The sequence below is a fragment of the Clupea harengus genome, chromosome 19 (assembly GCF_900700415.2).
Source record: "Clupea harengus chromosome 19, Ch_v2.0.2, whole genome shotgun sequence".
Lineage (NCBI taxonomy): Eukaryota > Metazoa > Chordata > Actinopteri > Clupeiformes > Clupeidae > Clupea > Clupea harengus.
Window position 1 is genome coordinate 26,530,741 of NC_045170.1, and position 11,548 is coordinate 26,542,288.

The window sequence follows — 11,548 nt, forward strand, 5'->3', positions numbered from 1 at the left end:
ATTATGTTTTATAATATAATATATAATAAAACAACCATCACCTGCACCTTTTCCCCAACTTAGCCCACATCCCAGCACGTGGGGTTGCTACATTGGTCCCTCACAGGTTGTTTTTTTTATTATTTTTCAATCAGTGAAGAATAGTACGCTGATTTTGGAAAAAAAATGTGCGCTCGCAAGACATTACTTAAATGTAATGACATTTTTTTTCAACAGCACAATAACTAAATTCACCTGTACCTTCACCTGATTTACAGCGCACATACACATTTTCTAACACAGCGCAGGTACACTCAATTAAAGCCAACAGCAAATTAACAAAATTCACCTCTTTCAACCACAAATAAGAGATACATAACAGCGACTTCACGCAGAGGCTCTGGCTTAGTGGCCCCCTGAGCTCATGGGCCCCTGGGCCTGGGCCCGGTAGGCCCGTTCGGTAATCCATCCCTGCTTCCACGCCAGGTTGAATACCTCAAGTTTGGTGGAGTACCGTTTTTTTTCTAGTTACTGTGTAATTTAAGTTTATGTGTACGAGTCTGGTCAGTGTACCATGGGGCAAGTCTTTTTTTGTTTTCTTATTTTGTCAATGGTTGAGTGAAGTACACATATGAGCCATCTGTTAGTAGGTCGATATGAGGTGGGGATATTACATACGCCACTTTCAGTGCCAGGAGTAAGAGCTGAGGCAAGTGCGGCTGGTAGTTTTGACATTAATTCTGCTGTAGTCTTGTCAGATAAACAACAACTGTTAATGGGGCTTTAGAGAGTACAATTAAACTTAATTGAATCTGAATCCCTCTTGCCCACCACAAATGTCTTTAGCCTGGCACTGTCAGCTGCTATTCTCTTCATTCACCATGGTCTAGAAACACACATTATTAACCAAGTGAGAGTTGGCACAAGTGCAGGTGTGTGTGTGTGTGTGTGTGTGTGTGTGTGTGTGTGTGTGTGTGAAACATTGTGTTTTATTCCAGTTTGGCCAGGGGTGCTGCTGATGAGCATTGATCCAGTTTGTATGGAAGGCAATTGGATCAGCTTGGAGCTCAGTTCACAAATGGCTAATGGGAGTGAATGGCTAAACAGAGACTGTTAGCTCAAATGAACGTATTGACCTGCAACAACATCCTGCTGAAAGCCTAGCAGTCAGATTGTTGTGCTTGGAGTTCAAATGAAAGCTTTTCTTATTTCTTTATTCATTTCCAGCCAGTCTTTAAAACACAGGTCTGAGGAGTTCACATACTGACAGTTTAGGATTAACCATAAGAACTTTCATTATTATGTAATCTGTGAAAACAAATGTATCGTGTGTTGTTGTTTGCAGATAATTCGGCTTTAGCTTCAAAATCATATGCTGCCACCTAGTGTGTCGGTGTATATTGTTCTGTCATGCTGCTAAAGTCACATGGTAGCCTGATGAAAAGTGGTGTATGTATTTGCAAAATGTAATTTGTAATTACAAATGTTTTTTTTTTTATTCCTTCATATTCACAGGTGATCTATATGGGCTATTAGCTTTAGACATCCTATCCCACTCATACACTTTTAATTTACCTTGTGACCATGGTGACATTTGCATTATGTTGCAAATGTGTTGACGGCAATTGGATTGGTTGTAATATGCCTCACTTGTGTGTCAATTTGGATAAAATGAAATAAAATAATTTTTAAGTAGATACATACATTTAAATGAAATGGGAATTATGCTTAGCCTTTTCAAAAATGGAAAAGCTTTTATCTTTCTGTTGATGCAGCAAGCTGTTACCTCAGTTTGTCATGAAATGATATAAGCGTTGACATGAAATGATATAAGCGTTGACAAGTTGCACTCTTCTGACTTGCATATGGATTCATTGGAGGGTCGTGGGAAAAGTGGGAGGTTTTGGGAAAATTAGAATTAGAAGCGCAAGGAGTGATTGATTACATATTCTGTTGTATGTATGAAAACTGCAGGGAACAACACGTCTGTTTTGTGGTAAAAAATGTGTGCTTTTTAAAAGCAGGTGTATCCCTATTGCAGTTTTAAAAGCAGGTGTATCCCTATTGCGCATAAGATACGTGAATATCAGTCCCTATGATCTACATTATTTGCAATTTATTTTATTTAACTCAAAATCACTGCACTGTGGATCACAATTTTTTGAAATAGCCAGGCTGGTTTGTTGCCCCTGACACCTAGGTAGGCGATCCACGATGGAGCAGCATGCATTAGGGTTGAGGGTGCCTGTTTTAATGAGCCTCACTTTTACCTAGCTAGCTAAATAAAAAAGAATCGTGTTAGCCTTCTGAATAATGTCACTGTCCAGCTATTTTCTCACACTTGATGGCATCTCATTGACATCCAACACAAGTGTCAAATATGGTGTAATTACTGACCAAGGCCTCTCATTCGACTCACACATAAAACAGATCTCAAAGACATAATTTCTAAAATCAGAAAAACCCTATCCCTTCAAGATGCAGATAAACAAATCCACGCATTTATTAGTTTGCAACTACACTATTTTAATGCTCTCCTATCCAGGTGTAGCAACAACTCACTAAAGAGCCTCCAACTAAAGGCTGCTGCTGACTATAAAATATGAACATATCTCACTTGTACTTGCTACACTACACTGGCTCTGTGAAAAGTAGACTTAAAAGTACTCCTAACTTACAAAACTCCAAATTACCTAGCATATTATCAAGGAATGAATTATGCCCTACTGCCAACCAAGACCCTTTTGATTCCCAGAGTACAGGTCACATTCTCTCTGGATGGCTAAGGTGACCAGGGTTCGTATCCCAGGTTCTTCCCGTCCCCTAATCTGGGTTTGTAATCCCGGGGTGCTGCTGTGCACTTTCTACTCTGCTTATGAAGAGCTTGTATACATATTGTGTGCCAGCCTATTCACCCATAATAGAAATGAACGCCATCATTGACATTGACAGTTTTCTGTTTCAGAGTTCTGCTTACCCATATTATAGCAACCTTATAAGCATACTGTATACCCACCAAACTGTTCTATAACCAATACTTTTTAACCTATACATTTGTATCCACTGTCGATCTTGTATGTATCCTTGAGTGTATATATACCACATGTTTGCTAATATGTTTTATCCTGATGCATGTATGAATTGACCTGCTTCCTCCCCCTTCCCTTCTGCCCTCCACCGCCCCTTTTATGTCTCTCTACCCGGCCGGCCCCAAGCAGATGGGTCCCCCCTAATGAGCTGGGTTTTGCTGAGATTTCTTCCTGTTAAAAAGGAACCCTTTCCTTGCCACTGTCACCTTAGTGTGCAATGTGCAATGAATTGGCACTATATTGATCAAGAAAATTGAATTGAATTGAATTAAAGTCCCTTATAGTCACCTTAGGCGTACAGAAGACTGCCTTTTCCAGAGCAGAGCTCAAATTAGAGAACAGTCTTCCTTGCACATGTGCACAGCTGAGATGAATGTGTGAAATCTAGGTTCAAAAATAACACTTTTGTTCATTGGCCTTGTAGTTGTGTACTTGTTTTTATTTATTTATTCACTTCATTATTTCTCCTCACTTTGAGTGTGTTTTTGATGTTCCATAGTTTGTTTCTTTTTTGTATATAAAGCACCACAGGTTGACCACAGGTTGTTTTTAAATGTGCGCTATAAATGTATTTAACTTGGGGTGTTGACTCTCTCTCTCGTCCTCTCTCTCTCTCTCTCTCTCGTCCTCTCTCTCTCTCTCTCTCTCACTCTCTCTCGTCCTCTCTCTCTCTCTCTCTCTCTCTCTCAGACCTGTTCATTGAACGCTTCTGCATGACGGGGGGCACCAATCCCATTGGCTACCTGAAGGCATGGCAGACCAACCTGTATCTGTCGGCAGATGCTGAAAAGGTGAAGGAGGCTCTGGCTGAGGGTGAGTCTCTGTGTGAGTTGTGTCCGTGTATTAGGGAGTTGGTCTATAGTACGTCTGTAAGATGAGCTGGGCATGTATATATATATGCAGATAAGGAGGAGCATATGTACGGCTACTACATGCTTGGCGACCTAAACCATGCCTCTTATTTGAGGACTGTGATTGGATAGTGATTAGATTTTCCGGTGGCACGATTTCACAGTATGTACTTTTCGAAAAAGAAAATTAGTTGATTGTACATTAGGAGAAAAGCAAAGAGGTATTGCACGATTTCATCATTAAATTGTGTGTAATTTTTCGTATGGTAGTTGAACCAGATGCATGCAATGAAATGGCGGCACGTTCTCTTCACATCACACAATGAAAAGCAATAACTCTTGTCCATTGTATTTCAACGGTTTCTACATGTTGCACATTGTAAAACAATACATTGTTGGTACACCTGGAATTCGTTCATTGTGTGATTTAATCAGGAACTTGGCGAACAGTCACCATCTCTCATCCAATCAATCACCGCAACTGTACCCTAATCCTAACCCTAACCCTGAGGTCACCTGAACTATGCCCCCTGACCCAGGGTTGGTAGAGTTACTTTAAAAATGTATTTCGATACAATTACTAATTACCTGCAACAAGGGAATTCCTCAAAGGCAGGTTCTTTATTAAGGCTTCAAACTTACAACAAAGGTAGTCAAACAAACAGAAAATGGGGTAAACCCTCCGGCTTGCACCCAGTGCTACCGGCACCTTCCCCTCTGTCTCTCTCTCTTCAGTCCTTCTTACTGGCTCTTTAAACCCTTTTGTTTGACTAGATTGCCACTGATCAGCAACTAGTCGAACAATCTGCAGGTGAGCTTTCAATTAGGGAAAGCCCGACCTGCCTAGTCCCCAGAACACCTCCCCAGGGTCCTAAAGTCTGCCTTGTATAGGCCTGGTAAGGGAATTCACCCGTGTTTAAACTAAGTGGGACCCAAACGCAGCTTGGGGCACCACAAAACTTATTCTGTGAGTCAACAGCACAATGTAACCTTAGAAAAGAAAATGAGGAAACCAAGTCTTTAAGAAGTAAATCTGCTTATAATTATGCAAATAGATCTACAATGAAAGTGCACAAAACCACAGTTTACAAAGCATGAGCTAATAAGATTAGCTTCTTTTACAAGAAAGAAAATATGTTCGTTTTTGGTGTCCACCTTCGGTCAAAGAGAAGAAAAACCTTAAAGTAAATCCTGACAGTTGGCCTACGGGTCCCAAATGAAATGATAGGGTGGACGAGCAGCTGCAACAGAAAGTCTGCCAGCTAACATTACAACGGGAACGAGCAGAGCAGGTTATTGCAAAGACCCATGAACTCTGCAAGCACTACAAAAGGAGCGACTTGTTCCTCGCGCTTCATATAGGCTAGTTTCTTTGTCGTGCACGCGTTATTATGGAGACTAAACAAAGAAATACACACCCGTTACTCTGGCGCGCACCCTACAGTGCACACTTGAGCCTTCATGCTCGAACACACACATACTCTCACTCTCGCTCACACACACACATACACACACACACACACATACTCTCACTCTCGCTCACACACACACACACACACACACACACAAACACACTCCCTCCCCTTTAGTTCATTAGTTAGGTACATCTAGTAAGATTACATATTGTTTGTGTGAGGCTGGTACCTATTCTATAACGTTGTGGTTATTGTTTTTCCTGTTATCCCGAAGTTTTGTTTACATTTCAAGGTGGCATGAAATCCGTTCCATTGTTTCCAGGTTTAGACTAAAAGTTTACTTTAATCAACAAAATGTACAGAACTGATCATTTAGGTAGCAGCTAACAATTGTGCATACTACTAACTAGAGGTTTTGAGAATATTGATTCTCAATGAGAAATGTGCCAAGCAATTGAAAAAGCAGAACTTGTCATTTATGTATTTTTGTGTTTATTGTTCAAGGCATCGCAGCTGCCACCATGTTTATGTCAGAGAAGCAGACGGAGGTGTCGGAGACACAGCTGAGGGTCGCGTTTGATGGAGATGCAGTTCTCTTCTCAGATGAGTCCGAACGCATTTTTAAAGCTCACGGGCTAGACAAGTTCTTTGAGCATGAGCGGGAAAATGAGAATACGCTTCTAGATCATGTAAGTATGAGGAACATTCTGTCAGCTCTCATTTCACACAATGTGCCTGACACTTAATTGCAATTTGATTTTTAAACCTGATCATAAAATCACAACAGTATGAAAATTCAATTTTAAAACAAACGTTTGCTCTACGTGTTGTTACAAACTCCTGTCATCAACTACAGGGTTTACATTTGGGTTTACGCTAGTGAGAATTTGTTTACCAGTTGAATGTACAAAAATGATGTCACAGACAAGTTGTTCCAATGTTACTCTGAATACCAAAAGAAGAGATTTTTTTGGGGGAAATCCAGCCACCTTCTCTGTCTCTTTCAGGGTCCGCTGAAGGGTTTCCTGGAACTTCTAGGAAAGCTCCAGAAGAAGTTCTATGCAAAGGGTCATCGTCTGAACTGCCCCATCCGCACCTACTTGGTGACAGCACGATCTGCGGCCAGCTCTGGGATCCGTGCCCTGAAGACCCTCCGAGCCTGGGGCCTGGAGACTGATGAAGCACTGTTCCTGGCTGGAGCACCAAAGGGCCCCATGCTGGAGAAGATACGGCCACACATCTACTTTGATGACCAAATGTTCCATGTGGAGGGGGCAGCAGAAATGGGCACCATTGCAGCACATGTGCCCTATGGTATTGCGCAGAAACACTCCCACAAAAAGAGTTCCAGTCCCTCAAAGTAGCAGCAACAGGGTGTAAGAACCACAAGAGGCATGGATGAAGCTACTTAGGTTAAATATTCTGGACATGGTCATTTCTGATGAGCACTTTGTTGGAATGTTGTTTATTTCTGATCATACCAAAAACATGCATGTCTCCAAGGTGCAACTCTAGTTTTCAGACATACACTAATATAGGTATTTTCAGGAGATATGGACTGAGAGGGTTCTACAGGCAAAGTATCCCTCTAATACCTAATGTTCCTTCTGACACTCAGCGGTGAAAGCAAAACTAATACTCCAGTGGGCAGTCCACAAAAGGGACAGTGTTTTAGATGTATTCACACGGTGGGAAAACAGCCATGGAATGACACAGATTAAACTGAAGTGAAAGGAAATTATAAAAGCCAAAGTCGGTATCAAGGACGAACAAAAAGATCTTCTTATGCGGTGACAGACCATGTGGTTTGTTTGTTTTATTCTGATGAGTAAATGCAATGCATTGGTCTCACCATCTGGTCAAAGGCACAGTACTTTATTAATGTACAGACATAATCTCTTCTTTATTAATGTACAGACATAATCCCTTCTATTAAGAGCAATCTATTCCTCTCCTCAAACAAAACCTTCACTGGGAGATTTAATATAACATTTATTTGCTTGTGACACATAGACAAAGATAGAGTTACATTTACTTTTTCCATTGCAGTGCATGAGTTTACCAGACAAGTATGGGCAGCTGATTGATTGAAAGTGCCAGCATGTTTTTAATGCAGTGGTCTGACACCACTTTCCTTATCCGTGTGTATTAAGCCATAGTCGGACTGCTGTAAGATCTTATTGTATAAAATATTGTACTATTGTATGATCTTTTTTTTTTTTAAACAGGATGCTTTATTTTTCTATGGTTGTGAAATCAACATGGGTGCAACATGGGTGCAACATGTGTGTCTGAGCTCCACAAATAGTGACAGGAAGACACTGAACGCTACCTGTTGTATTTAAGGCTTCTCTTAGAGTAAGACAACAGAATGAACACTGAACGCTACCTGTTGTATTTAAGGCTTCTCTTAGAGTAAGACAACAGAATGAACACTGAAAGCTACCTGTTGTATTTAAGGCTACTCTTAGAGTAAGACAACAGAATGAACACTGAACGCTACCTGTTGTAATTAAGGCTACTCTTACAGTAAGACAACAGAATGAACAATGCTGCAAACAGCAAGTTTATTGTGCTGTCCTCCTGACACCTTGCTTGCTATGTTTCCCATTCAATTTTATTTATGTCAGTTTTTTATTCATTTATATAGTGCCAAAAGAGTTGTGGTGCTGTATTGCAGCCAGGGCCTTAAAACAGTATTGCAAGCAAGCTTAAAGGTGATGAAAAAAAACCTTATAAGAACCCATTTTAAAGAAACTAATTATCGAGATGGGTGAATTTGTAAAGTATTTTCTTTATTGTTAACCTTGGCGCTATTTTTATTCAACATAAACAGACTCATTAGTCATCAATGCTAACACAGGGCTTGACTGATGTTCACCGAGGGCTTGTATAGGCCAGGTGAAAGGGCTTACTGTATCATCCTACACTGTATGTCCTGAGAGCACAGTACAAACAGCGACTTCAGAATCAGAATCAGAATCAGGTTTTATTGGCCAAGTAAGTTTGCACAAACAAGGAATTTGACTTGGTAAAGTGACTCTCAGTGTGCTTACACAAAATATACAACACAATACAATACAATACAATACAATACAATACAAACAAACAAACAGTGCAACAGTGCAATGGACTAAGGAGTTTAAAAAAGTACGTACTTACCCGGTCAGCAGGAAGTGCACGCTGTTTCTTTTGTTGAATGTAGTCAAATTGTGGTTGATCACATAATCCAAACATGTCAAATAATTCACCACCCTTTAACCATCATTTGCGCTGCCCAGAGGGTATAAAAGCTTAATGGAATTGCAACATGGAACCACTATCCAACAGAAAAAGGAAACTAAATGTTAGCGATCAGAAAATAGATTCATCATCTGAAATCATCAAACATAAAGACCATTACAAGACCATAATTCTACACACACTACAAGGTCTATTTTGGCAGCTGTAACAAACAAAATTAAAGTTGTAGCAGATAGATGTAGAGAAATGGATGAAGTGAAGACGAGATGGAAAGGCAGTAAAAAACTGAACTCAAGCTGAAATGGAGTCATCGGGGGGGAGGACAAGAACAGCTGAGGGTAAGGTTTTAACACTTTGTTGCGCCTATTGCACTAAATTCAGAAGAACATTCAGAAGGATTACTTTATGAGATCGATATATATGGCTGTATTCTTGAATTAAACGTCCACACAATGCACTAGTTGGTACACAAAAAGAGTGGTCAACTCTAAAAAACATGAAATGAGGAATTGAAAGAAAGAAATCCCCACTATTCTAGCCCCAAAGCTTCAGCAGCAATGTCTGTGGAACATCTAACAGACATCCAGATCACCTAGTTTGGAGCTAACTGTCTGTAAGTGATTTGGCTTTATTTAAATGTATTTACCACATCAACAAAGGTTGTTTACTGGGCTGGCTAGTTACCATATGGACATCAAAAGTCAGTCTACTCATCTAATTAGCTTGATAGAACAATAGAGTTATAAAATGTGTAAATTGCAAGGGCAGTGTTTGAAACGATTTTTCTAATCTCTTTGCTCACAATTTGTGTAGCTTAATTGCCATGGAGTGAATGCTGCTGCAACATAACATGTGTGTGTATATCGTGGAATAGTATTTATTGTATGCTATGTACTGTAGCATTTCATTGTCCTAGTGAAAAGAAAAAAAAGTTTTCTGTATGTTTTGCCTTGGTTTTGTGGTCGGTCTCAAGTTAGATATCATTGTTTTTACAAAAACAGCATGAATGTTTACTGAATAGTCATACCTGCCTTTCTTAATGGTGGTGGTCATGTACTCAACTCATATTAATAGGATTATTGAGTATTACATGCCACGAATGCTGATAGAGTCCATGTGTGTGTTGTGTTGTGTTGTATTGAGTTAAGGGGTGGTATAGTCATTTCCCTGTAGTTCCGAAATGAAACATTTCCCTGACAGCCTGAAAAAATTGTGTAAATATTTGTCGGTGGGCCCTTGATTAGGATTAGCCCCCGGGGTCACTAGTATCATCAACATGTAGTGAGTAGAATGTTCTACGAGGAAGAAGAGTGAATACAACCAAGGAGGAGAACTCCAACGGCTCCAGTAGAGAACTCCAACGGCTCCAGGAGAGAACTCCAAAGGCTCCAGGAGAGAACTCCAAAGGGTCCAAAGGCTCCAGGAGAGAACTCCAAAGGCTCCAGGAGAGAACTCCAACGGCTCCAGAAGAGAACTCCAAAGGCTCCAGAAGAGAACTCCAAAGGCTCCAGAACTCCAAAGGCTCCAGGAGAGAACTCCAAAGGCTCCAGAACTCCAAAGGCTCCAGGAGAGAACTCCAGAGGCTCCAGTAGAGAACTCCAAAGGCTCCAGGAGAGAACTCCAAAGACTCCAGAACTCCGACGGCTCCAGGAGAGAACTCCAAAGACTCCAGGAGAGAACTCCAAAGGGTCCAGGAGAGAACTCCGACGGCTCCAGGAGATAACTTCAGAGACTCCAGGAGAGAACTTCAGAGACTATGCCAAAATGAGGCTAGAGGAGGAACAATAGAATGTTCCGGTAGATGGTGAGGTTTATAAAGTAATGGTCTGATTCATGTAGACTAGAGGATCAAGCATTACTTTTTCTGTGATAGAGCTATGCAATAGAAATGAAGTCCAGTTCCTTATCAGCGTTATGAACAGGAGGGCTACAAACTAATTTAACATTAAACAAGGTAAGTAGGGGCTATAAGTTTGCTGAATTCTTTTCCAAATGAATAATCATGTCATCGAGGATTAGTTGTGGACAATCAATCATTGGATTTTAAGACAGGAGAATGTCCAGCTAATCCACAAAACTGTCCAGTCAACTGGTGAATGATAAATAAGAACCAAATATAATTTGAATCGATCAGTTATCATGAGTCCAATGGGTTCTAACTGTGTGAAGGCAGGAAGTGTGAGAGTCAATGGAAGCAAGAAAGCCAGTCTCACCATCAGATAAACGAGAGGTGTGAGAGGTTATAACTAATGGACAGCACACTGCACATTAAAGGTGAAGCCAGTCTCACCATCAGATAAACGAGAGGTGTGAGAGGTTATAACTAATGGACAGCACAGTGCACATTAAAGGTGCAATCCATTACTCTAATCCAATACACTTGTTGTCAAATTTATCAAATTGCTCCTCACGGTCCTCTAGCTGTCGGTTCAGTGTGTGTGCTCCAAAAACTCAGAAGTAGAGGGGGGTAGTTTGATTGGCTGTTGAGCTCAAATATCAACATCCTTTCGCCAGGATCATTGACTGCATCATGTGACAGAGCTTTACAGCCTAGACTTGAAGATAGGAGCTTTTTTCTGACAGATCTGGCCCTGATATGCTAAAATAGATTTCTAACTTTGCTTAATTTTAAACCCACATAAAAAGCTAGCTGTTGTTGATAATAACAATAAGGCTGATAGTGATGACAACGATTAATGTCTTTTTTTTTTTAGAAACTTTTGAGCCATTTGTGTTCCATATATAGCATAAGTGAGATTGAAGTATGCCTTTCCAAATGTGCTTGGTTTCAGCTTTATTTCTCAGTTTCACAGGCTACTCATGACACTCAACAAAGTCCACAACAAAGTCCAATACCACATTTAGCACTAAAAGACTGTAGAAAGACACATTTTCCTGCACAACTGGTTCAAAGTTTTCAGGGTTTCACAAAGCTTTACTATGCCTACCATGAGATTTATCACAATGTTTA

The 11,548-nt window shown here is 40.4% G+C and overlaps 1 protein-coding gene across 1 annotated transcript in view; it reads left to right on the forward strand.

Annotated features, from left to right (window-relative positions):
- nt5c1aa (5'-nucleotidase, cytosolic IAa) overlaps window positions 1–7,539 on the forward strand; it is an 8,626-nt gene extending 1,087 nt beyond the window's left edge. Inside the window, exons 2-4 of the mRNA XM_031585831.2 lie at window positions 3,720–3,881; window positions 5,839–6,023; window positions 6,342–7,539. Coding sequence (XP_031441691.2) covers window positions 3,720–3,881; window positions 5,839–6,023; window positions 6,342–6,698 — 704 coding nt within the window. The 3' untranslated portion in view covers window positions 6,699–7,539. The remainder of the gene's footprint in view (window positions 1–3,719; window positions 3,882–5,838; window positions 6,024–6,341) is intronic.
- The last annotated feature ends 4,009 nt before the right edge of the window (window positions 7,540–11,548 follow it).